The sequence below is a fragment of the Bubalus kerabau genome, chromosome 1, assembly GCF_029407905.1.
Source record: "Bubalus kerabau isolate K-KA32 ecotype Philippines breed swamp buffalo chromosome 1, PCC_UOA_SB_1v2, whole genome shotgun sequence".
Taxonomy (NCBI): domain Eukaryota; kingdom Metazoa; phylum Chordata; class Mammalia; order Artiodactyla; family Bovidae; genus Bubalus; species Bubalus kerabau.
Window position 1 is genome coordinate 25,593,722 of NC_073624.1, and position 27,455 is coordinate 25,621,176.

Consider the following 27,455-nt stretch of genomic DNA (forward strand, 5'->3'; position numbering starts at 1 on the left):
CTTACAAAGCAGAAGAAATAGACTCAGACTTTGAGAAGGAGCTTATGGTTGCTGGGGAGAGGAGATGCTAGTTAGGGAGTTTGGGATGGACATGTACACATTATACACACAGGTACACACTGCTATATTTAAGATGGATAACCAATAAGCACCTATTGTATAGCACAGGGCTGTTGTTGTTCAGTCGTTCGGTCCTGTCCAACTCTTTGTGACCCCATGGACTGCAGCACACCAGGCTTCCCTGTCCTTCACTATCTCCTGGAGTTTGCTCAAACTCATGTCCATTGAGTTGGTGAAGCCATCCAACCATCTCATCCTCTGTCACCCCCTTCTCCTCCTGTCTTCAATCTTTCCCAGCATCAGGGTCTTTTCAATGTTTTGTGGCAGCCCAGATGGGAGGGGAGTTTGGGGGAGAATGGATACATGTATATGTATGACTGAGTCCCTTCACTGTTCACCTGAAACTACCACAACACTGTTAGTTAATCGACTCTACCCCATACAAAATAAAAAACTTAAAAAATATTGTCACTAATTTGTGATTAAACTATTACTCAATGTCCCTAAGACCTCTTCATTTGAAGAAGCAGATAGTTTAAATTTTTTTAGTCCTCCATATAAATGTTTAAACTAGAAAGCACATGAAAATGTTCCAAACAGCAGGGGTCACACAGATTCCTCAGCCCTGCCTGAGGACTGCCCCGGGCACCCCTGTCTTTCAAGGACTCTTTATTTACCCCTGAACCACGCATCCTTCATATGCTGCATGGGTGCCTGCTGCTCTTTTAACGTGCACGTGCTTCCAGTGGGGGAGGGGGACTGGTAGTGGAACAGTGCCTTGTCTGGGTCATCTGTAACCCGGAGGGACTCATCCAGGTATGTGATTTGTGTGATGAGTATGAGATATGTGTGATTTCATGACCCTTCAAACCAAAGAACTGAGGGCACTTCATGAAGACTATTCAGGAGGGGCTGGAAAACTGCCCCGAATCCTGACAACCCTCCTCCCCCGCAAATCCCAGCCCTGTTCCTGTCACCAGGACCAACCACACCATCAGGCAGAGATGCCCCCACTGCTCTGAGCTGTGTCGGGCCCAGGTCGCCTCCAGCAGGGAGGACCAGGGTGGCAATTACATAATTCTGTTAAAAGCCTCTTTCCAATGACAGGATTGAGAGGAGAGATTGTAATCCTAACTCAAGACGAGGCTCCGAAGTGCTGGGGCAAGGTGACAGGGTGAGCGGACAAGAGAGAAGTCAATCCTCCTGGGAAGACTCCTGCTCTGCATACAGGGGCTCCTGAATGAACTATATTAGCCCTTTGCAAATAAATCAATCTCATAATCTGAGATCTCATGTGCATGCTAAGTTGCTTCAGTCGTGTCCAACTCTGTGTGACCCCTGTGGACTGTAGCTTGCCAGGCTCCTCTGTCCATTGGATACTCCAGGCAAGATAACTGGAGTGGGTTGCCATGCCCTCCTCCAGGGGATCTTCCCAACTCAGGGATTGAACCCACATCTCCTGTGGCTCCTGCATTGCAGGTAGATTCTTAACCCCTGAGCCACCCGGAAAGCCCCTGTGAGATCTTACTGTTCACTGATTTCTTCGTGTGTGTGTGTTGATCCTTCTGTGCTCTTTACATGGTGGCTTATGCTTGCTCTTGACTTCCAGTATTCTTTTAAATCAATCAGTTATATATTTGGTTGCGTTGGGTCGCAGTTGCTGCACGCAGGATCCTTGTTATGTCACGTGGGATCTTTTGTTGCAGCACATGGACCCTCTAGTTGTGGCTTGCAGGCTCTGGAGCGTGTGGGCTCAGTAATTGCAGGGCCCAGGCTCAGCTGCTCCTCGGCATGTGGGAACTTAGTTCCCCAACCAGGGATGGAACCCATGTCCCCTGCATTGACAGGTGGATTCTTAACCACTGGACCACCAGGGAAGCCCCTCCAAGTATTCTGAATATGGATACATTTATGGTTACACCTGACCCCCAGGTATCTCGTGGACTGGTAGGATGCCCAGGTATCTTGGGGACTGGTAGCTATGATTGTCAGACCACTGGGGTATTTAAAGAATCAATCTCTTCTGCCTACACTGTTTGGACTCCAAATCAGCCCTAATCTTGACAGATCTAGCAGTGACTTCCCACATCAGGACCCAATTCACACCAAGGTAGCAGGTGCTTGGGGAGCTGGTGTCAATTCTGACTCCATCCCCACCTGAACCTCCTCAGCTTCCTCTGTCAGCATCAGAGGGTCACAATGTCCATGCCGGCAGCCTGGAATCACAACCTGGAATCACTGCCATGCTGAAAGCTGCTTTGCTCTTCAGCATCTGAACATCAGTTTGCATAATGAAGTGGGTGAGAGAGCCCTGGTTGGCAAAGAGAAAGGAATTTGGCTGTAATTGGCCACAGTTAACTTGATATGCTTTTATAAGGAGAAATGCGTCTGATCCCTGGGTTGGGAAGATCCCCTGGAGGAGGGCATGACAACCCACTCCAGTATTCTTGCCTGGAGAGCCCCATGGACAGAGGAGCCTGTCAGGCTACAGTCTATGGGGTTGCAAAGAGTCAGACACAACTGAAGAGACTAACACCTTCACACTATGAGAAGAAAATCGAAAAAGCAGAAATGGCTCAGCACTCCCTGTCAAGCCTGCATTGGCACCCTTGGGTGTGTGCATGTGTTTGCAGTGATGGGTGAGTGTGCCTCAGAAAGGCACATAAGAGGATAACCTCAGATATTCAAGTGCATTTCCCGCCCCTCCGGGGGCACTGCTCCCTAGTGGCACCTCTGCCTGGGAGGTCCGCGGCTGCAGTGTCCTTCCTAATGCAATGCTGTTTGCCATCTTGTTCAATTTGGACTTGAGGCCACTAGGAGACATCATTAGACATCACGGCCTTCTTTCTTCAGTACCAGGATGACATGCAGCTCAACGGCTCTTTTGTACTCAGTCCAGAAAAGGCTGAGCTCCAGCTGTCTCAGGGTCTGCTGGCAATCAGTTCTTACAAGAAATGGAACTGCCTTGTCCTCAACTCAGAGCCCACTACTGTGCTAGTGATGAGCTGGGAGATGGGTGAGCAAGTTTGAAGGAATTAAGCATCCGGCTAGCACCTTTACTATCGAGGTGGTTTCTAGACTTAAGCTGTTCAGGGTCTCTTGGCCACAAGCACTTCAGAAGCAGTAAGTGAACACTATTCTTGCTTTAGTTCCCTCCTAAGAAGAGGATCGAATGGGGAGAAGGGTGCACATCTCACCTCTCCAATTCTTTCCTCTTTCTTGAGAGTAGGATCTTTTCCTTTCTAGCTGGATTAAGTATGTATATTAGTTACTTCGTAGAAGGGAGAAAACATGGCGTCTGACAACATTCATTCATCCAGTTAACATTAAGTAAGTGGCTCTTAAATATGCGAGGGGCTATGAGTTCAGAAAGGCTTCCCAGGTGGCGTTAGTGGTAAAAAACCCTCCTGCCGATGCAGAGGACTTAAGAGATGCAGATTTGATCCCTGGATTTGGAAGATCCCTGGAGGGAGGAGGGCATGGCAACTTACTCCAATATTCTTGCCTAGAGAAACCCATGGACAGAGGAGCCTGGCAGGCTACAGTCCACGGGGTCACAAAGAGCTGGACATGACTGAAGTGACTAGCCACACATGCACACACATGAGTTCAGAAACAAAGACAACAGAGCCCTTGGCTATTCTCAGATTCCAGTGAACAGAAGACTCTCCTAGGGTCCTGTGCATTCACAGGTGGGTAGAGGGTCTACCCACTCCTAATGTGTTGGTGAGGGTCCTTAATCATCTCCTTAAGAATCTGAGAAGCCAGGCCAAAGAGGGTCCCATGATGGGGGCTTGACAGGATTCTGCCACCCCAGGGCCATGCCTCTAGGAGTGTGTCCCTTGTCCCCATGTCCATACAGAGAGTACACGGGGTGGGTGTGGGCTCTGGAGTCAGTTCTGCCCAGATCAAATCCAACCCCCTCACCTAGGCTGTGTGTAACTTCAGGGCTTTTACTCATCCTTGAAACGACCCTCCTCGTCTGTAGAAAGACACTGGTAGTATCTATCGCACAGGGTGGGCATGAGGCTGCAAGGAGCCACAGATAATGATGAGTCCAACCGCTGGCATGTAGTACATGCTCACTGAATAGTTGAATCACTGTTCAGTAACAAGGGCCAGTACGGCACGTGTGGCTGCAAGAACCCTAGCCCCTGGCAGGGGGCCGAGTGAGGTCAGCTCTTCTGGGACCTGACCCTGAGCTGTTCTCCCCTGTTCTCTGGGGGGCTCGGGTGGAAGGCAGAGGGAAAGAGGAGCCAGGGATGGGTGGGACCCCTTCGTGGTGCTGTCCTGACCCGGCTCTGTGCAAGATAGAGTCTTCTGATCAGGCAGGCTCACGGAGTTCCCGAGGGCTTCTCAGTGAGCGCTCGGTCTGGGTTCCCTGAAGGCAGTCACTTGTCTACATCAGTCCCTTCAGCTCCTCCATGGGCGGCCCGCCCCTCCTGCATATCTCTGGTTCGGAGGCTGCCTCATCCTGAGCGGGAAGCCCATGGGGAGGTATCTTTAACATCACGTCCCTCCATTCCTGCCCAGACTGGCCCCTCCTGCCCGTGTGGCCATGGACCTGGGGAAGGTAGACATGAGCATCTGGACCACCCCCTGGACCACCAGCCAAGACCCGTCACCTGGGTCTTCTCAAGTTTGAGTGAAATGCCAATCTCTCCCCCATTCTAACTGCAGGGGGTGAATCTCAAGCTCTCCTAAGGATCCCCCAAAGCCTGTATGTCTGAGGGGTAGAAGGAAAGAGGAGACATAGTCCTCCAGTAACTTTCTCTCACAACCCTTTACATACATCCGGTTTCCTGGCTGCATCCTGGCAGGTGCTGCTCAGGTGGGACCTTCTTCCACCTGGACTTTAATTTCCAGTTGGATGGAAAAGGTTCCCTGAATGACTTTGATATCAATACCCTGCTCTACCCACCCCTTCCTGTGTTCACACCACAGACAGGTCTTCACAGACAGACTAACCCCGTAATGTTTACAGAGAGGACATTGAGACTCCAATCTTCCTCCGATTCTGCCCCCTGAAAGTCTGAGCTGCCATACCTTGGGGACCCTCCACATGGGCAGCTCTGAGGATCACACTGGCCCGGAGCCACTGCCCTTGATGCTCTGAATCAGAGCCATCCAGCTAGAGCTGGATTAAAACACTGGAGGAAATGTCTGAGGGTCTGGACACAGAAGAGTCAGATAGGACTTAGTGACTAAACAACAACCGGAACCTGTAGAGCATGACTGGTCTCTCCATGGCTCTCTGTGACGGGCCCAGAATGGAAAACTTGACACTGAACTGTAAACTGAATCATGGGTCCCCAAGTTTTTTGGCACCAGGGACCGATTTCATGGAAGACAATTCCCATAGACAGGGGAGGTAGGGGATGGTTTCAGGATATTTCAAGCTCATTGCATTTGTTGTGCACTTTAGTTCTATTAGGACTTCCCGGGTGGCTCAGATGGTAAAGAATTTGTTTGCAAGGAGGGAGACCTGGGTTCAATCCCTGGGTCAGGAAGATCCCCTGGAGAAGGGAATGGCTACCCACTTCAGTATTCTTGCCCAGAGAGTCCCATGGACAGAGGAGCCTGGTGGGCTACAGTCCACGGGGTTGCAAAGAGTCGGGCATGACTGAGCTACTTTCACTTCGTTCTATTATGATTACATCAGCCCCATCTCAGATCATCAGGCTTTAGATCCCGGGGGTTGGGGACCCTTGAACTAAATGGTTGGTCTTCCCCAGCTTCAGGCACTCTAAGGCCTGCCCTCAACGCCTCCTCCCCGACCCTACCCTGAGCACATGCCCAGCTATGCAGAAAGCTTCCCAAAATACAATGCAAGAGGCTACACATGGCCCACTGAGGCCCTTGTCTATTCGCTCGCCATCATAATAGAAAGGGGGAGAGGAACACTGGAAGAGCCAAAAGGCCGAAACACCCACAAAAGCCCAGAGCCAGTCCAGGCCACAGTTTTCACTGTGAATACAATTCTGACACCTCTAAAACTTGATTTATTTTAGGCTTGATGCCTTTGGCCACATATAAATTTTCATGGCTGCGTTAATTTGTCTCGAAGGACTTGAACTTAGTAATTCTTAATAAGTCCTCAACCCACAAGCCAAGATTTCGTCAGCTTGTGAAAGCTGAGCTCCCTCATACTGAAACACTTATTTCTAATGTTTGCTTTTAACCAGACAGAAAAGGATGTTGAAGTACTCCCTTATTTTTCTTGGATGTCAATGAACTTCAGAGTGAAGACACTGCTTTCAGCTGTCAGCTAAATGCAACAGCTCCCTTCTGTTGGAACCAGAAATTGGACCAAAAGTAAATTCCAACTTCTCTGGGAGTCCCCAGGGTCACTTGCTCTTCCCAACCTGGAAGACATGGTCTGACTGAAAGAGGCCCCATATGGAAGCCACAGGGCTTTCCTGGTGGGCTAAGTGGTAAAGAATCCACCTGCCAATGCAGGACATGCGGGTTCTATCCCTGGGTGGGGAAGATCCCCTGGAGAAGGAAATGGCAACCCAGTCCAATATTATTTCCTGGGGAATCCCATGGACAGAGGAGCCTGGTGGCTGTGGGGTGGCAAAGAGTCGGACACGACTTAGCGACTAAACAATAGCAACACTGGAAGCCACGCAGATAAATTGAAGGATCCGACCAGTTCAGAGAAGCACTGTTTCCTCCCACTCCCAGGGCACTCAAGACTTGAGTGCTACATGCAGTGGAACGTGCTTGGATTTCTGCTAATAAAAGTGTTTGTTGTTTATTGCTGGCTTCGATTTTGGGCCCAGCCCAATTCAATACAGGTGGGGAAATTGTGGATTCATCCTCGTGCTAATCTGTGTAGTAGCAATTTAAAAACAGCTATGGCTCCAGGATGGAGAAGGAAATGCAACCCACTCCAGTACTCTTGCCTGGAAAATCCCATGGACAGAGCAGCAAGGTGGGTTACAGTCCACAGGGTTGCAAAGAATCGGACACATCTGAGCAACTTCACTATGGCTCTAGGAAGGTGTCTAACTCTCCTATATCTTGCAGAGGACCACTTTTCTAAAAAGAGTTATACAGAGCAGATCTAGTTTACAACTAGGTTCAGGTGCTTTTTTTTTTTTTCTTTCTTTTCTTTCCTTTTTCCTTCCTTCATTCCATTTTGTTTCATTTCACAAAATGATGAGTCCACTGATAGCAGAATGAGACAACTCTTTTCTCTTTTTCCAGGTAAAGACAACTTTCTTAAGTTCTGTGAGCATGGGAAACTTACATTCCTTATGCTGTTCTGTTAAATGTCACATTCCTAATTAGCCAGTTATTTGATGCTTCAAACTCGGTTGGTGGAGAAGACCCTTGAGAATCCCTTGGACAGCAAGGAAATCAAACCAGTCAAGCATAAAGGAAAGCAACCCTCGATATTCATTGGAAGGAAGGACTGATGCTGAAGCTGAAGCTCCAACACTGTGGCCACCAGATGTGAAGAGCCAACTCATTGGAAAAGACCCTGATGCTGGGAAAGATTGAGGGCAAGGGGAGAGGGGGGCACAGAGGATGAGATGGTTGGATGGCATCACTGACTCAATGGACATAAGTTTGAGCAAACTCTGGGAGATAGTGAAGGACAGGGAAGTCTGGCATGCTGCAGTTCATGGGGTCGCAAAGAGTCAGACATGACTTAGCAACTGAACAACAACAATTTTGGAGGATAGAGATACACATATATATGTGCACACATATGCACACACGTACATACATATGAGTGTGCCTTCCTATGTAACAAGGAAGATACTTTCATCAACATGGAGAGGACACCTATTTGTCTTTGATGAGAAAAATAGCACCTGTGCCTGATGACCAGCTAGCATCCCTTTCAACTCTGTAATTTGAGCAGCACACCGAAACCCAGAATATTAAGAGGGCTGCATGAATAATATTTTCCCCAGAAGAGTTGTGAAAATGATACACCTTGCCAAAAACATGTCCACAGTCCCCTCTGACAATGACCTTCCTGCTCAGAGCCTGCGAGTGGAGCACATACACAGCTCACACGCTACATCTGGGGATAAACTATCAGTAATCAGGCTCAAGGATACAGCAAACATGAGCGCACAGCAATACATGGGGCTTTTTATTGTCTCCTTAAAATGAAGAAGCTGCAGGGAGAAGACTCCCTCTGGGTGTAAGCTATATCTTTGCAAATCTTCAGGGTGATGTAGATCTGTTCTTCCTAGCAAAGAGATTAGTGGGAAGAGGAACTGGATTCTGGGGTAAGAAATACCTGCTTTGGAAGGACAGGGTTGGGTGAATGACCAGAGAAGCTGAGTAGGAGAAGCAGTGGGATTTAAGTGGGGGCGGGGAAGGCCCTGGAAGTGCAGGTTATGGGAGGGTATTGAGACTCAGTGTTCACATCCTGTGGCTCCCGTAACGAATCCCTGGTGGCTTCAAACAACACAAATTTATTCTCACATGTTCCAGAGGCCAGGAGTCCAAAATCAATGGTAGGGCTTCACTCCCCTTGGAGGCTCTAGAGGAGAGTCCATGCCCGTGTCTTCCAACTTCCTGCGGTTCCCAGTGTTTCCGTGGCTGCCACACTCTGCTTCTTACTCCTCCTGGCCTTCTCTTCTGTGTCAGCTTTCTCCCTCTGCCCTTCTCTTGTAAGGACACTTGTTTTGGATTTAGCAGCAATCCATGGTGATTGTAACTTGAGATCCTCAACTTAATTACAACTGCAGAGATATTTTTTCCAAACAAGGTCACCACTCACAGGTTCCAGGCATTAGAATGTGGATGTAGCTTTTAGGGGACCACTGTTCAATCCCAAGAAACTCTGACAGTATGGTAAGTCCCCTACATACAAACTTACAAGTTGTGAACTTTTAAAGATGCGAACCAGCAAAGAACCAGAACCTGTGCCTTCAACATCAGGTGTGAATGAAACTGCAGCTTGCCCTCCGTCTCCTATGGCTGACGATCCTTCAGCTCCACCATCTCCCACCTCCTCTCCTTCCTCTAGTCAGTAACTCTTGCTGCCTGTTCGCTCGATGCCTGTACTGGATACCTGTTAGCCCCTGTACGCTGTAGTAGTTGTTCTACTGTACTATTATACTTTTCAAGGTACTGTACAATAACATTAAAAATGTTTTCTTTGTGTGTGTGTGTGTTTGTTTGTTTATGTATTATTTGTGTGAAAAGTATTATAAACCTATCACAGTGGCTTCCCTGGTGGCTCAGTGGTAAAGAATCACTTGCCAATGCAGGAGATGGGGGTTCGATCCCTGGGTCAGGAAGATCCTCTGGAGTACAAAATGGCAACTCACTCCAGCATTCTAGCATGGAGAACTGCATGGACAGAGGAGCCTGGAGGAGCTTGGAGGACTGCAGACCATGGGGTCACAAAGAGCTGGACACGACTGAGCACACACACACGCACTGTATAGCTGATTGTGTTAGTTGGGTACCGAGGCTAACTCTGTTGGACTTACCAACAAATTGGACTTATGCATGTCCTCTTGTGGAATGGGACTTGTTCATATGTAGGGAGCTTACTGTATAGCAGAGGTGGGAGGTGAGGAACTCTACATGGGGAAGTCACAGAAGGTCAGGAAGCAGTTGGTCATTCAAGGAGAAGAGGGCAGAGTGAAGCCTGACATTGTGAAGGGGACACAAAAAGGAGAGAAAGGGGACTTTGGGTCCCCTTGGGAGCCCCACAGTCAACACCAGGACATCTGTATCCCAGGACTGGGAGGGTGACCATTGCTAAGCTCCACTGGATGCCTCAGTCAAGACAGCCAGTCAAGTCAAGAATGAAATTGAGAATCAAGAGTTCAAGACAGCCACCTGGGGACCATAAGCAGTCCCATTCTCAAATAATCCTAGAGACGTGGTGAGAGCCAACCCTGAGTAACAGAGTGGGGGCTGCTGAAGCCCCAGGGCTTTGTTTTGGATCCATCTGGATGGAGGCCACCTTGGCAGGAATGAGGGGGTGTGGTACCGGGGGTGGTGGTCCACGTTCAGTGTAGATTGGTTCAGTTAGTTAATCAGGAGCAAAGGGGCTGGTGTCCCTTCCCCAAGCCATGCGTGTCCTGTACCCAGTACAACCCCAGGGTCTGGGGAGTTTTCTTCTGTCATTTCCTCCAGAACTGTCCTTTTTTCAAAAAATTTATTTGTCTGTTTGTGTCGAGTCTTAGTTGTGGCATGTGGGATCTTCATTATGTTATGTGGGATCTTTCTTTGTAGCACACAGACTCTCTAGCTGTGGCTCACAGGCTCCAGAGTACATGGCTAAGTAGTTGCTGTGCCCAGGTTTAGTTGCTCTGTGGCATGTGGGATCTTCATTGCCCCACCAGGGATCAAACCCATGTCCCCTGCATTGCAAGGCAGATTCCTAATCACTGAACCATCAGGAAAGTCCCCTTGGACTGTCCCCAGTTCCCCTGGAACTGCTCGAGACCGGTTCCAACAAAAGGACCAGAGATTTGACATCTCTGGGGGATGCCACACAATAAATCATTCCCTTATTTTGCTCAGCTACCTGAAGGCCAGGCCCAGGCCCTCATTTCTAGGTCCCTAGCTAGTAGTTCATGCCTGCTGTGTGCCTTGGTGAGCTATTTTTAGCTCAGTATTCCAGGACCTAACCAAGATGGCCTGGGCCAGGACCAGCGTGTGACAAATCAGGCTTGAGATCAGCTGTCTCCCACTGGCTCCCAGCCTAAAGTTAATAGGGCGAGAAAGTCCCATTTGTACAGGGGAAAGCAAGGCCCATTTCCTGACTCACGATCAAATGCCCCCCAAGCATCACACATCAGTGTAGCTGTGGTGTAAATGCACTCCTCACCAGGCTGGGTTTCTTCCGGGATGCACACTGACACATTCGTTTGCACTCTGATTTAAAAAGTCATACAGTGCTTATCTGCCAGAAGGCTATGAGGCAGTTTCCAGATGCTTGTGGAACTTCTTGGGAACTCAGAAGAGTCATTGTCTAGAAAAGCCATGGAGTCCTCAGTTTTAAGAAGGCTGTCCTGATGGCACTTTCAATGCTGCAAGCGAAGATGCCTGCCCTCATTAATTAGAGAAACACCTCTTGACATTTTAAGTAAATAAAGTTCCTGTAGTTCCCTGAGGAAAAGAACCAACAAAATATAATGCAGGCATATGTCACTCATGTGAGAATGAGTGAGGTGGGATGCAGCCAGGTACCCTCAGGAGCCCATGGCCTGACAGCAGCCTCTAGTGACCTTGGCAGCCTCTGCACCCCCAGCAGGCTTCCTTCAGCCCCTGACTTCTTTCCCTGCTCCCATCCGTCTCCCACCTTCCAACCATGGCTTAAAGCTCCTGGTCACAGAAGGTCCAGGCTAAAGTCAATCTTGTGGGCAGTAAGCCTGCTCAAACCCAGGAAATATCACCCTCCATTCAAAGTCATGCCTCTGAAAAACTTATGGATTAAAAGGCAAATGTTAAAACACTATCTAATTATTTGGGGTGAGTTAATCAGATAGCTAGCTACTCTTTAGTAGAGGGGAAGGATCGCACTTGTTAAGCATCAGAAAGGTAGATGGGAAGGTTAGAAAGAAAGGATTAGCTGGAAAGAGCACTGGGATCTAGACATGGTGACACGCTGTTTAGGGGCTATTAGCCAGCCAGGAACATCAGAAGGGCAGATGACTTAACCTCTGCAAGCTTCAATTTTCTCATCTACAAATGAAGATATTAAAAGCACCATTACATAAGATAATCTATGTAATGTATTTGGCATTATGCCTGGTTCCTGAGAGCTGAAAAATGTTCACAGAGATATCATTGTTGAAGTTATATTAATAATAATGATAACTGTTACTATTATTATCAGTAGAAGTAGTTGTAGCAGTCACAGCAGTGGTAGTGTATGGTGACCAGAGAAGGGATAGATTAAGTGGAACCCAAACTGAAAGTCATTAAATGAGAAGACAGGAGATTAAATGAAGAAGTGGGTGCAGGATGTTAATACCAATCTTAGCTGTGCATAATGTTGTCTAGGGAGACATCTTGGCAAAGTGCTTTTTAGAGGCCAACACATAGGAACTCAAACCTTGGCTCTGAACTCAAACCTTGATAATGTAGGACTTTTCGGAATCACTAAACTTCCTGGAGCCTCAGTGTTCTTCTCTGTAAAATGGGAATAATCACACCTCATGGAAATCATTTGTGTAACACAGACGCAACATACTTAATGTATCCAACACCCAGAGACTATGTCTCCTGTTTATCGGGCCAAGCTCTTTCCCCTCCAAATGGTGGTTGGCAGACTGCGAAATGAGAAACCCATCTGGAGAGCTGAGAATATGAGAATGAGCATTGTGGCTCTTTGTTAAGAGAAGAAAGATGTCACCAGCCCCCTTACAGCCTCCTCCCACTGGGGGAGCTGAAGGAATGTACAGTAGGGCTGCTAAATGTTAGAACTTGCAAGCATTTTTAGTTATAGATGCAGTGGAGTCATTCCGAATTCACTGATGTAATGTGCTATTGCAAGATGGAAGGCATCCAGTAAAAAGGAACCCCAAAATAGGATGCCATGGAAATTTAACTCTGAACATTCTGACTTTGAACCTTGACTTAAATAAGACCCAGGAACATTTTCCTGACATAAAATTGAAGTTAATTTCTTAAAATATATAGATTTAATGATGGCAAATACCTTCCCATCATCACTCCACAATATTTACGATTTGGTCTGATTTACATAGAAGATATGTCATCTTTGAGAGTCAAAACAAGCTTAGAAGCCCTTCTCCACTTCAAATGTTACCTTCCCTGATGAAAATTTAATTACATTGAAAAAAAAATCCTCAAAATCACCTCATTTCTTTGCAAAGCAAAATGTTATGGCTTTGATGGCTTTATTACTTTTTTTCTAAATTCACAGAATATACTTCCTCTCATGCAAAGTCATTCCCAAGACTTAGCTTTTAGTTTTGAAGGAAAACTAATAAGAATTTTGACGTTTTAAGTGTACTTTCGGCAAACTCTGATTTATAATACTGCTCCTGACATTGATATGCAGTTGTATGTTATTAGTTACTTGAATGTTTTCTATAATTATGTAAATGATGTTGACACTTTCTGGTAGGATGCTTACCATTTACTATTTTGTCATTTGCAGAGTTCTGAAATGGATCAGATCACCATGTTCAAGCTGAGCAGCTGTTAAAGGGCTCTTTTCTCTTGCTGTTTTCTTTGCCTGTCATGCTCAGTCCATTGCTCTGTGCAAGAGACTATTCAATAGTCACTTCTCTCCTTCTCTTCCCACAGACTTTTTATAAAAATGATAACCAAGTTAAGGTCACTGACCTTGTGGAGCACATGGTCAAATAGGGGGAGAGGGATTTCCTTGGTGTCCAGTGGTGAAGAATCTGCCTTCCAATGCAAGGGATGTGGGTATGGTCCCTGGTCGGGAACTAAGATTTCACATGCCCCAGGGGCAACTAAACTTCTGTCCTGAAACTACTGAGCCCATATGCCACAACTAATACTCAGTGCAGCCAAAAATAAATATTAAAAAATAGAGGGAGATACAGGTACAGGTCAGGTACAGGTCTGTAGATTACAATGTGGGAGACAAGGGTTATAACAAAGGTACAAATGATTGCCAGGACAGAGAAGACAATGGCTAACTTCCCAGATGAGAAAGCTTAAAGTGATCTCGAATTTGTCTTGCCATTTCAGTAGGAGTGTGGTGAGAGCAGAAGTGAGGAGAGCAACCCAGGCAAAAGCATGTGGTTGGGAAGGAGAAGGAGGCAAGGATGCCTGGAACATAGGGTATAGGAGTCTACACACGATGAGATGGAATTGATGGCATAATGGGGATCATTAGTAAAAGCTCTGAAAGCCACATCTGAAAAAAGTCACCTTTACTCTGTAAACAATGGAGCCACAGAGCTCTTCAAGCAAAGGTGGGATCCATCTTTTCAGAACATAACCAACATGGCGTGGAGGACAGACAGGGGCAGAACCTCTCTGTTCAAGTGGTGTGGCCCAGAACGGTATGTTCTTTCAAAGCCGCAGAAGGGAAAACAATCTCCCTCCATCTCAATTATGCTTAGCTCAAGTAGCAAATCATTCAGTTGTTGCCGGATGGCCCTTGAGAGGATGGAAAACATAAATACAGTGTCCTAATGAATTCTCGGAGGCATCGGAAGAAAACAATGTGATAAAAGTGGTGGCTCCCCCACCGAACGGCCCAGAGTGCCCTGACCTCAAGCACGCTGTGTACTGCAAAGGGACATGGCTCCACCACCCTCTGCATGGGGACAGGACCGGCCACACCTCTGCCATTCCCTGATGTGAGGACACGGTCCCCCGTACCTCTGCCAGACCCACATGTGGGGATGAGCCCTGCCATGCCTCTGTCACATTTGTGTTTGAGAAGTGGCATGGCTTCCCTGGTGGCTCAGAGGGTAAAGAATCTGCCTGCAATGCAGGAGACCAGGGTTCAATTGCTGGGTTGGGAAGATCCCTTGGAGGAGGAAATGGCAACCCACTCCAGTATTTTTGCCTGGAGAATCCCCATGGAAGGAGGAGCCTGGCAGGCTACAGTCACAAAGAGTTGGACACGACCGAGTGACTAACACATACACACATACGGCCCACTGCAGCTAGGCCAGGTCCAGGTATGGAGCCCTGTGGGATCAGCTCTTCTCAGCCCCATGACTGCCCAGGTTACAGAAATGGGCATAAAAAGCAGTTGTATAAGGGAGTGAGGGGAGAGGTCTAGCTCAGATTTTCTGCGGGGATCATGATGGTGAAGGAAGGATATTGACAAAGGAGCAAGGTGAGAAAGACTTAAAACGAATGAAGTAATAGATGGATGAATATCTGAATAAATGCATAATAATTCAGGAGTTAGAATAAAGAAGTAAAAAAAATAAAGCTTAAAAGTAAAGAAGGAAATACTAGAGAGGGAATAGGTTAAAAAGTAAGGAAGAAAAATAAAGTGAAAAGGAAGACACAACAGAGAAAGAGCTGACATAAAGAGGAAAACATCGTGAGTGATCCTTTTGTGTGTATACAAATATATATATATATATATATATATATTCATTTGCTTAAAAAGCATGTTATCTTCTTCATGCTTCTGAATATTCTGATGAGTAGTGATGAATAGATGGAGAAACCATAACTAGAGCCCCCAAAGAGACCATCTTCTCCTTTTCCCTCTTCCAAAACCATTTGCTCAGTGGTTAATTAGGTTTATCTTGAGGAAAGCTGTGCATGTGATAAACCATTAACTACATGACCCATCTGGTCTGACACAGGTCTGTCTGTATCACACAGTTTCTCCTGGGGGTAGAGATGGGCAATCACGGTTTCTAAATCTTAAGAAAGCAGAGAGGAGGAGGTTTGTGGTAAGTGAGAGTCTCCAGAGGATTCTGGGGTGTCCAGAAGCTTTGCTGGGCACTCCGGGAAGGCAGCCCCTAGTGCCAGGGTTGGACCACCCCAGTTACCAGAAGTGCAGGTGACAGAGCTCCACGGAAACTGGTGGTTCCAGCAGACCTAGAGGGTCACAGGTGCTGAGCATGGGTTTTGTATATCCTCATCCAGAGACCATGGCAACCGGCAGACATGCCCCCCTACCCCAACCATGGCACAGGCCAGCAATGAGGCCTGCGCTGGGTTCGGGGACAGCCCGTTCATGGGTGCACCCCCCCCCCGACACCCTGGACAATCATCTAGTTAAAGGGCAGCTACTTTTCTTCAGGACACAATGAGAACAATCCTCCTTCCCAGCCCTGGGACTGCGCGAGAGTGCAGGAGAACAAAGGGGGAACGCGCAGGCGAACAGCCCTGGGTAGAAAATGAAGGCCTAAGGAGCTGGTGCGCTCAGTGTGGGTGCGTGGGGCAGCCCTCTAATGACACCCCAAAGTCACAGCTCTGTGCTGAGCGTACCCAACAACAGGAGCCCTGCGCTCAGAAAGCCGCAAACACACCAAGCCCCTCATTTGCAGCCCAGAGCCTGCTGGCGCCGACCTTTCACAAATGAGAAGGTGAACGTGAAGTGATATTATTTCAGTGGGGACACTGATTTCTGCTTCCGCATCCCAATTTAAGGAGTCATAAGAAAGAACGGTCGATTTTAGAGATTTAGAAAATTAACAGGTCCGTGGGAGCTCTGAGTACAGCTCAGAACAGGACCAAGGGAAAAGATGGCGGTTTCAAGTGGTGCTCCTACCTTTTTGTCACTCAGGCCGGAAACCTGGTCCACATACTCCTCTTGGATCATGAAGGCAGCTAAGTTGGCAGTGTAGCTGGCCAGGAAGATGACGGCAAAGAAGGCCCACACGGACACCATGATCTTGGACGTGGTACCCTTGGGGTTCTGCACGGGGACGGAGTTGTTAAACACCAGACCCCACAGTAACCAAATAGCTTTGCCGATGGTGAAAGATGGGCCACCTGGCTCTGGTGGGACAAAAAGACAAGGACAGAAGGTCAAGACAGACTCACTGGTTCCATTTAACCCTATAAGTACATAGGCTGATAAATTCCTGCTCAGACTGGACCCCAGCCAGTGAAGCCCCAGCCCTTTCATAGGTGGCCTTTTCAGTTGAGAGTTCATGTCTCACTTCTTCTGGGGCCCTCCAGAAGGCAGAAGAGAAAAACCAGAGGCCTGAGATGTATGGGGGATCTTACTCCAGCCAATGACCATAACTCAACAAGGACAACGGAGGAGCCAGCTTTCTGCCTCGGTGGATGGAAGACCATTAAGATCCCATCAAAACTGAGTAACAAAGGCAACCATCCTACTGTGGTCACCTTTGCATCCTCATTACTGTTGTTCTTAAAATTTATATTTGTATCTATCAAGAAAGCAATTAAACTTTAAAGAAGATGAGCAAGAACCATGCAGGGTCTTTTCTGCCCACTGGTCACAGACCTCCTCCAATTTTATTCACTGACGCTGTTTTGAATGCAGTTGATCCTGATTTTTCTTTGGCTTCTAGCACTCAGTACTCAGTGTTTCAAAGACAATCTTGACCTCACTCCCATGCCAACACCTCCCACCTGGTTGCCTCCAGCAGCGCCTGGCTTTTGTGTAAGAGAACACCAGGAGGCCCAGAGAGTGAGCCGCAGATCCCTGGCTTGTCCACATGAATCTAAAGGCGGAAACGTAGGCTGTCCTTGTCCTCCACCCAAACTTTATGTAGATCATGCAGGGCTTCTGCCCATAAATTTATTGTGACCTCTCTGCTTTCTCTGCTTGGCGATGGTGAAACCTTGCCTGCTCCCTCTGCTTCAGAAACGAACATCTGTGCACACAGTTTTACAGCACATTAGCACAGGTCTTACGACGCTTTCTGTGATCCTTTGAGCATCTGCTCTGCCACCTAAATCATCAGTGACTACACATGTCAGGCCTAAGATCTAACTGTGCACACACATCTCTGTGTGTGGACCTTATTTCATGGAGCAGATGCACATTGAAAGAGTTGTGTCTAAATCAAAGTTTCGTACACTGTAAGATGCCCCAAGGGGACTTGGTATTTAAAGTGGCCCCATGTTGAATTCCTTGGCGAAGACAAGCATCCTTTGGTAAAGTGAGTCATTGTAAGGTTCTTGCTCTGAATTTGGTGTCTGAATATTTGCCGCTTTGATTGTCTTTGCGGGTCGGGGAGGGTACATGCTGGCTTTAGTTCTTAACATCGCCAATATACGTAGGTACTCTTGTGCTTCTCCAACGTCTCACTTTTACTAATTGGGATGGAGAGTAGTCACGGCTTTTGGGTGACCTTCTGGCACAAGCGGGAAGCACTTGAATATTCTGTATGGTGGAGATGTTCAAATTTCCAGCCCAGAATGCACACCCCAGGTGAGAAGGTAGGTGTGCACCTGGAAATCCCTCAGTGCAGGAGTGGCTCATAGCCTGGACTGTGAATTCAGCAGAAGCACAAGGGGAGCTTTGACAAAATATCGCTGCCTGGCACCCCACCCCCAGAGATTCTTAATAAACTGGCGTGGGGTGGAGTGGTTATTCTAACACGCAACCAAGGTAGAGAACTGCTATTTTGAAACATGTAGTGGTTCAAGTCCCGCTCTGGACTTGAATATTGACTATTCAGAATATTGGAACATGAGGTCTTTACATCTTTGTCTTTTAAGTGCCCTATAGTTAATTCTTAATGTATTGAGAATCTCTCCTCTTTGAGGCATAATTCCAGGATAAAGTTCACACTGTGGATGGGAAAAGACTCAGAGAAGGCATGATATTTCCTAATCCTGGGGTTCTCAGGAAGTTTTAGAAGAGATATTTAGAAGAATCCCATGGCCCCCTTTGGAAATCCCAGTAAAATTTGTGTGAAGTCTCACAAATGCCTCAAACACATGGGTGGACCTTCATAGCCAGGAAGATGGATGCACCACCCCCAAGAGTAGCTGTGGGTGAGAACTGTTATCTCCTGGCCATTTTATTTAATACCCAAATCTATACCTCTTGACAGAGTGATGTGAGCTGCGGACACACGCTGTAGAGACCAGAGGTGATCCTTTGGCTGTGGAGAATTCTTTCAGTCACAACTACCCTGGCATGTACTCTGGGGTGACCTATTTTTTCTTTTCTTTCTTTCTTTTTTTTTTTTATTATTCTAGATGTTTTATTCTCTGAATTCAGAAAATTCTGAAACTAGTTCCAGCCCTTGCTTTTCCATGATTCAGTCTACTTTTTTTTCTTATCCTCGATACATGCATCTCATCTGCCTTGTTAGCCCATCTGATCAGACAGACTGCTTATCACAGTCTTAGGTTATCACAACAGTTTCCTCTAACACGGTTACGTTACACGTATCTCCTGCCAGCTCTGCTCTCTCTTGCCCAGGGGTGGAACCGGGCTTGGGGTCAGGCTTGAGCCGGGGAGGGGACACACAGATTCAAACTAGCATCTTAATTGGGGTCTTTCTAACAAGTCACCAAGAGGACGACCTAGAAGACTGAGGGTCAGGGAGCAGGCAGACAGCAGGGGCACAGACTGAGAACCAGGAAAAGGCAGACATGCAGCGGTTACAGCCACCTTACCTCTGCCGTCAGCGAGGCACCTGTTGTAACCCACGGGGCTAAAGTACTCGAAGACAAAGACGGCCACGGCCGAGACGATGAGGAGCATCACAAACATCATGACCCACACGTCAGCACTGAATGGCTCTGGGGAAGAGAACATCAGTACTCGGGGTTAAAACAGTCCTGATTTAGTCATGTGTTCCTTCACTCCGTGCGATGCATCTCTTTGGGAAACACAAACCACAGGTGTGTGCTCCTTTCAGAGAGCCAGGGCCTGGGTTAGGGAGGAGTAAGAGGCTGTGTCTGACTATTTCCATTCCGCTGATAGGCACGTGGAAATTGATTTTCTTTCAAATATGTGAGAAGGACAGCCTCTTGCCTGTCCTTTTTGAGACTGTAGAGATAGTTTCTGCCACGATTAGACCGATATCTGGGTTTTTGGTAAAAAGTGGAACTAAAATAAGTATTGAGGTGGCCAAAAAGTTGGGCTTCCCCAGTGGCTTAGTGGTAAAGAATTCGTTTACAGCGAAGGAGCTGCAGGAGTCGCGGGTTTGATCGCTGGGTGGGTAAGATCCCCTGGAGGAAGGCATGGAAACCCACTCCAGTATTCTTGCCTGGAGAATCCCATGCACAGAGGAGCCTGGTGGGCTATAGTCCGTAGGGTCGCAAAGAGTCGGACATGACTGAAGTGACTGAGCATGCGCTCATGTGGCCAAAAGGTTCGTTCTGATTTTTCCATAACATCTTACAGAAAAACTCAAATGAACTTTTTGGCCAACCCTACACTAGACATGGAGTAAGTGAGTCCTGTGGGACCCACTCTTGGTTTACACCCTCATCTATATGCCACACCCCACAGTGGGACCTAGGAAAGCTTACAGTAACATTTTCAAGCCTTGCAGCCAAGTTCATTCTCAACAAACTCAATCACTCTTGGGAGCTTGAATTGGTTCAGTAATACTTAAGTACAATGAATGACTCCCTTGCCTCCTTGCCTCACTTCTCTTTAACTTTCCTGCAAAGACTGACTTTTTCAACCTGCTTGGATATGGTATATTTTATTAGATATCATTAGTGTATAAGACTATGCCAATGTTAAAAAAAAATCCATCTAAATTAAATATCAGTATCAACAACACTGGGAATATAGCAAATAACAGAGGAACATGATAATTAACAATACAAGCACAATCTAGTTCTTATTTCCAGGTGACAGGGTTGATGGGACAAGACCAGGCAAGATAGCAGGAATGTTCTACACGGCTTTCTTTAATTTCTTTAATCATTTTTGGAGACTCTTTTCCAGCTGATCTAAATCTCTCTGGCTCAGAGGTGTCCAGTAATTGAACACTGAATTCCAGTAGCTCTATCTCTGGAGGCCTGTGAAAAGGGACAATCACTCTTCAGTCCCACAATACAATGCTTCCTCAATTGTGCCTCAAAATAGTTCTGGCCTTTTATAGCTGTCACATCACATTGTAAACTCCGAGCTAAGTGAATTAACATGCTGTTTTCTCCATCTTCCAAATCATTAATAAAGATGAAACTGAAAAGGGGGGAAACGGACTGGAAATTCAAAAATATTTCCTTAACTTTGAAATCTACCTTACTTTTGAACTCCGAAGGGAATTATAACAGCCTGGTCACTTAATTAATTTAAAAAGAAACTTGATAAGGCACACTCCAACTGTGAAATGCAAAACCTTTCAGTGGTAGCCAGGGATGTGAGGGTGGAAGGTACATTTCAAAGCCTCTAGACAGTAGAGTCAAACCAGTCAAGCCTAAAGGAAATAAACCCTGACTATTCATTGGAATAAAAAGCCTCTTGATGAAAGTGAAAGAGGAGAGTGAAAAAGTTGGCTTAAGGCTCAACATTCAGAAAACGAAGATCATGGCATCTGGTCCCATCACTTCATGGGAAATAGATGGGGAAACTGTGGAAATAGTGTCAGACTTTTTGTTTTTTTGGGCTCCAAAATCACTGCAGATGGTGACTGCAGCCATGAAATTAAAAGACGCTTACTCCTTGGAAGGAAAGTTATGACCAACCTAGATAGCATATTCAAAAGTAGAGACATTACTTTGCCAACAAAGGTCTGTCTAGTTAAGGCTATGGCTTTTCCAGTGGTCATGTATGGATGTGAGAGTTGGACTGTGAAGAAGGCTGAGCACCGAAGAATTGATGCTTTTGAACTGTGGTATTGGAGAAGACTCCTGAGAGTCCATTGGACTGCAAGGAGATCCAACCAGTCCATTCTGAAGATCAGCCCTGGGATTTCTTTGGAAGGAATGATGCTAAAGCTGAAACTCCAGTACTTTGGCCACCTCATGCGAAGAGTTGACTCATTGGAAAAGACTCTGATGCTGGGAGGGATTGGGGGCAGGAGGAGAAGGGGACGACAGAGGATGAGATGGCTGGATGGCATCACCGACTCGATGGATGTGAATCTTAGTGAACTCCGGGAGTTGGTGATGGACAGGGAGCCTGCTGTGCTGTGATTCATGGGGTCGCAAAGAGTCGGACATGACTGATCGACTCAACTGAACTGATTCATTGGAAGGACTGATGCTGAAGCTGAAGCTCCAATATTTTGGCCATCTGATGCTAAGAGCTGACTCATTAGAAAAGATCCTGATGCTGGGAAAGATTGAAGGTAGGAGGAGAAGGGGACAACAGAGGATGAGATTGTTGGATGGCATCACCGACTCAATGGACATGAATGTGAGCAAACTCTGAGAGATAGTGAAGGACAGAAGAGCCTGGCATGCTGCAGTCCGTGGGGTCGCAGAGTCGGACACAACTGAGTGACTGAACAATAAAAAAGTGGAGTAGAAACCCTCTCCTTCTTGGTTCTGACCGACTGCAATCCTACTCCAATCTCACTTGCCCAAGATTAGGGAATAACTGAGTAAAAGCATGTCTCTAGGCTTTCTTTCCCCTCATTAGGCCCAGGACAACTTTCAGTACATAAAACACAAAAAATATCTGTACTGGTCTACACAACTTAGAAAGTACCTCATCACATAGTTTCTATGGTCCTTTAATAACGACCCTTTTCATTATGGATTATTATATGTATTTTACAGAGCAGTAAACTAAGACTCAATGGTCCCAGCCCTTTGTAAGTTCATACTCAGAAGGTGGCAGGGCCAGGTTATAAACATTGAGGGTTTCTGAGGGCAAAAGTCTGTGCTTTTCCACTTAAAATCACATCTTAGTCTCAGCCCACTGGACTGGCTCCTGATTTAGGAGTCGAGCTCTGAAATGGCCCCACATGTACTAGAACACAGGCTGTAAGGGCAGCCACGTCTAAACTTTAATCCTAGATCTGCTCCTTACTAGCTGGAAGACTGCTGGAAAGTTACATAAATGAGATTCAGTTTCCTAAGCCATAAACTGGGTATGTTAATAGTGCCAATGAAATAATATAATCGAAGTTTGTAGAGCGATGCCTGGGCCTTCACATAATAAGTGTTCAATAAGTATTGACTTCTCTTACTCCTGTAATTAACTGGCTGTTCCTCCTCCACACACACACACACCCCCCCTGGCATTTCTATGTCATCCTAGAGCTACACTGAAGTATCTCTGGGTCTTCTAGTTCAGAAGTTAAGGTTAGTGCTGGGCTGACAAGGTGAGAATTACAATATGGCTTATTTGTATCTTTTAATGTTTCAATTACCCTTGTAAAGGAGAAAAAGCAAATAAAATACGTAAAACTGCTCTGAGGATTAATATACATGGTGTGTGCTATCCAATAACATTTCACATAAAATTGGCAGGGCGAGAGTCGCTTTACTGTAAGAGGTTAGTTGAGAAATCTGAGTAATTATAGAAAAAATTCTCTGGAATCTGTAACTCTGCCTTGGAGTATGTTCCTTCAATAATTCCCCCCAGATTGGAGCTGAAAGAAGTGTTAGTCATTGTTTATTCCAATATCCTCACAAAAAAGTATTAGTGCCCTTTAGAGAGATGGTGGCTGGCCCAAGGACCTGCAGCTTGTTCAGGACCAAACCAGCTTCCTATCTCCTAGCCAGTGGTCTGGTTTCAAGGTGACATTTTATTTTCCAATCCCTTGCTCTCACAGTCCCTTCCAAAAAATATGGAGTATGAGCTCACAAAAGACCTCATCTAATTGAAATCTTGGCCTCACCTCACCCGGTCTTATATCATATGGAAGGCTTTTGACACATAAGTGATGCTGGAGAGTGAGGTACAGGTTCCTATGGGCAAGGGTGGGGGATAGGTTAGGGTCAGAATAGCTTGATTTGGCAAAGCCTCTGAAAATTAATATGAAGGCATATTAATTTTTTTTTGGTAGCACTGAGCTCCATTCTTGAAGATAATCTGAAATAAATAGGTATTTGAATGATATCCAGAATTAGAAGTTATTAAAGCAGGAAGCAGCTTCAGAGATCAGCTAATCAAAAATGCCTTCTTCTACGAATGAAGGCTGAGTGCCAAAGAACTGATGCTTTCGAATTGCATTGCCTGAGAAGACTCTTGAGAATCCCTTGGACAGCAAGGAGATCAAACCAGTCAATCCTAAAGGAAATCATCCCCGAATATTCACTGAAAGGACTGATGCTAAAGCTGAAGCTCCAATGTTTTGGCTACCTGATGCTAAGAGCTGACTCACTGGAAAAGACCCTGATGCTGGGAAAGATTGAAGGCAAAAGGAGAAGGAGGTGGCAGGGGATAAGATGATTAGATAGCATCACTGACTCAATGGACATGAATTTAGGCAAACTCCGGGAGATAGTGAAGGACAGGTGAGACTGGCCTGGCCTGCTGCAGCCCATGGGGTCAGGAAGAGTAGAACGCAACGTAGCAACTGAACAACAGCAATAATGGATGAAGAAACTGGGCCCCAGCATGGAGCAATCTTGTTCTAGCTTAAATGACAGGAAGTGGCAGGAGTGGGACTCAAGTAGGATCCCTTGCTACTGGTCCTGCATTTTTTTTTTTTTTTTTGAATAGGGAATGATGCCTTCCTATTTTTGAGGGTGTTCTTCAATTTCTATGTTGGAGAAAGATCAGTTCTGAGGTCCCCACAAGGAAATCCCTGGCTGAGGGAAGCTCCTGGCAAACCAGCTCCTGACTGAGAGAGCCTGGCCTGTACCTGTTCTTCCTTTCCTCTACTTGTCCCTGCATCCATATTCTTCACACCTGCAAGCCCATCACTCACCTAAGAAGGCAGAAGGTGAGACAGTCCCATTGCTGCGTGACACCATGACGCTGATGCCAGTCTCTATGAAGGGCACGGAGAAATCAACCACCTCAGATCGCTCCTCGTTGATGGTCAGCGACCCCACTGCCATGTAGGCCCTTTTCATGACCACCTGAGGAAAAAGGTGCAAGGCTCCAGTTAAAAGTGCCCAGGGAGGTGATGGGTCAACATGGGGAAAATATTCTGGGCCCTAGAGTGCTTCCATTTGTATAGTGGGAACAGTGCATTTCATTTAGTCATCCCTCAGTGTCCCCAGGTACCAATACCTGCTGTGGATACCAACACCTGAGGATCTTTAAGTCCCACAGTCAGCCCTCCTTATCTTCAGATTCCACCAACTGCCGCTAGTAAACAAAGGACAGGATCTGTGGTTGGTTGAATCCCAAGATGCAAAACCCACAGGTAAGGAGGGCCGATGAGGTATTTATTGAGAAAAATCCATGCATAAATAGAGCCATACAGTTTAAACCTATGTTGTTCCAGAGTCAACTATACTATTTTGTGTTTTCTAGATAGCTGGGTCGGGGGGTTGCAGGGAGGTTCCCTGGTGGCTCAGTGCTAAAGAATTTGCCTGCTAATGCAAGAGACAGGAGTTAGATCCCTGGGTCGGGAAGATACCCTGGAGAAGGAAATGGCAACCCATTCCAGTATTCTTGCCTGGGAAATTCCATGGACAGAGAAGCCTGGCAGGCTACAGTCCATAGGGTAGCAAAAGAGTTGTACCCGACCGAGTGGCTAAACAACAGCAGGAAGCTGCTGCATAGTGTAGGGAGCTCAGCTTAGAGCTCTGTGATCACCTAGAGGGGTGGGATGGAGGGTGAGAGGGAGGCAGAAGAGAGAGGGGATATAGGTTTACACATAACTGATTCATGATGTTATACAGCAAAATGAACACAGTATTGTAAAAGCAGTTTTACTCCAATGAAAAATGCTGATTGTGAAATAAGCATTTTTTATATTAAAGGAAATAAATGAAACATGGAAACGGCCCTTAACTCCTGACACTCACCTCTCCAATCATACCATTCCAGGTTCCATTGATTTTCTTCCCATGCTTGCCGTTGGTAACCAGGTAAAGATCATAGGTGAACTTCACAGATTTAGAAATTTTCTTAAGGATATCAATACAGAACCCCTTGCAGCACTTTTTGATGTAACCTGGCTCCTCATCTGTTTTATTTCTAACCGGGCAAAGAAACAAACAAACAAAAAAAACAAAAACCAGGCTTTTATACAAGAGGCAAAATATTACCCTTTGCCATTAAAACTCCAACCACAAAGCAGGCACCCATTCACAGCTCAGCACAATTTATATCAGGCCTGAGTTGAGGACATAAATCAGAACACAGAACTAAAATAATCTCATTATCTCATCACACTGAACCATGTTTTCTTATAATTTTCAATGCTCCTTTGAAGTACAAAATGCATCAGGAAAGTACAGATATCCCAGCACCTTAGAGGCCTCTTGATCTCCCTTCTAGACCCTTTCCACCCTCGCCAAAAACAAACCATTATCCTGACTTCTAACAATATAAGATTAGTTTTATCTATTTCCCAAAATGTTTCTAAATCTCACAATGTCAAGACATGCTGACCGGAAAAAACATCTTTCAAAGCCAATGTAAATTTAAATCTCCATGAACTTGAATCTCATGGAGACCCAGGCAAAGCCTCAGAAATGATAACAGGTTTAGCGACAGTTCTTCTGGGTCATGATCTGGATAGAACCAGATGCCAGACCACAGGGCTGCCAGAAACCCCATCACTCAACAGTAACAGGATTCAGACATGGCACCCAATCAATTCTGTGCCTTGGATCCCAGCCTGGTGCCAATGGCTGGGGCCAATCTGACTGTCCCGGGCCCCACTCCCTCCCCAGAGCCCTGGGGAAGGTGACATACTCGGAGATGATGCGCTTTTGGCAGGGGACCGTGTTCCTCATGCAGGTTCCACTCAGAGGGTCCACGCTCTCCACAATGACGAATGGGGCTTCCTCCAATGTTACGATGCTCAGGTGGTCATCCTCCTGCTCTTCCGTCTCAGGACACATTCGGGGCCACACGTAGTACTTCATCTGCAGGGACTTGTCTTTCCACTTCCCTACCTGCACAGGGGTAAAGGAAAGACTCAGAAACCACTGGCAGAGACAGGGTGGCCTCTCCTGGCATCACCCAGTCAGCTGTTAAAAAGAGGCCAAAGATGCTGGCTTTGTCCATAGTAGAGACACGGATCCTCCTTAGACTGTGTGCTCAGGATGAGAATACTGTGTCTGGATCTAAGCAGGATATTCATTTACTCACCCATGTACCAAACGTGAAAAGAGGGCCTACTATGTGCCCCAGACACGCTGCTAAGCCCCAGGGCTCAAAGAAGCCCTGCCCTTCATCAAGCTCACATGGAGTGAAGGAGTCACAGTGTAATCAAATGTTTACGGTGGCCAGTGACAAGTGCAAAAACTGACGCCTGTTCCAGTGCTGGGAGGAGGCCAGAGCTACCTGCCTGGAGCACCTGGCGGTGTTTTCTCCTTAACTGTAGTGAGGAGTGGGACGATGAGAGCAGAGTGTAGTTCTGGAAAGGTCAACAGAGCGACGAGCAAATAATCCAGAAGGATGTGTTTTGGCCTGTGCCACAGGTCTGGGGGAAGCCATGTGGACAACTGGGTGGATCTGAATTGGAATAAAATGGTGAGTCAGCATGAAAGACTAGAGCACAGCTTGCCTGGGGAAGGGAGTGTGGTCATGGGGGTGATGAATGTCACAGGTCAATGCAGATACGCACCTGCTGGCCTGGGTGGTGCCCCAGGGGGAATCAGAGAGGTCTCTCTCTGAACTGTCACATGTGGCGTGTGCCCCCATGTCACACACTGCAGTGTAAAGGTGGGTGCCCCTGGCATCAGGCACGTGGTGGCCCTGCTGCCAGGCACTGGGAGAAATGTGTGGGTTCCATTCCTTTTTAAAAGAGCCGTTCATGCCTGTTTTTATAATAGAATCTGCACGCCTTGTTGGTAAGATTCTTGCTCTCACTCTATCATTGAGTTTACTGAAGAAAAAGGAAACACCTTTTAATTTTCTATAACCAAACATCTTCAATTAGTGCCAGGAATTATAGATGGCAAGTTCCTGCATTTTCTCAGTCTATAATTTGCTCCATGCAGCA

The 27,455-nt window shown here is 46.6% G+C and overlaps 1 protein-coding gene across 1 annotated transcript in view; it reads right to left on the reverse strand.

Annotated features, from left to right (window-relative positions):
* The window catches only part of GRIN2B (glutamate ionotropic receptor NMDA type subunit 2B), a 347,257-nt gene that overhangs the window by 36,762 nt on the left and 283,040 nt on the right, over window positions 1–27,455 (reverse strand). The window contains exons 4-8 of the mRNA XM_055566149.1: window positions 26,201–26,403; window positions 25,306–25,477; window positions 24,255–24,408; window positions 19,084–19,209; window positions 16,247–16,476 (exon numbers count right to left, since the gene is read on the reverse strand). Coding sequence (XP_055422124.1) covers window positions 16,247–16,476; window positions 19,084–19,209; window positions 24,255–24,408; window positions 25,306–25,477; window positions 26,201–26,403 — 885 coding nt within the window. The remainder of the gene's footprint in view (window positions 1–16,246; window positions 16,477–19,083; window positions 19,210–24,254; window positions 24,409–25,305; window positions 25,478–26,200; window positions 26,404–27,455) is intronic.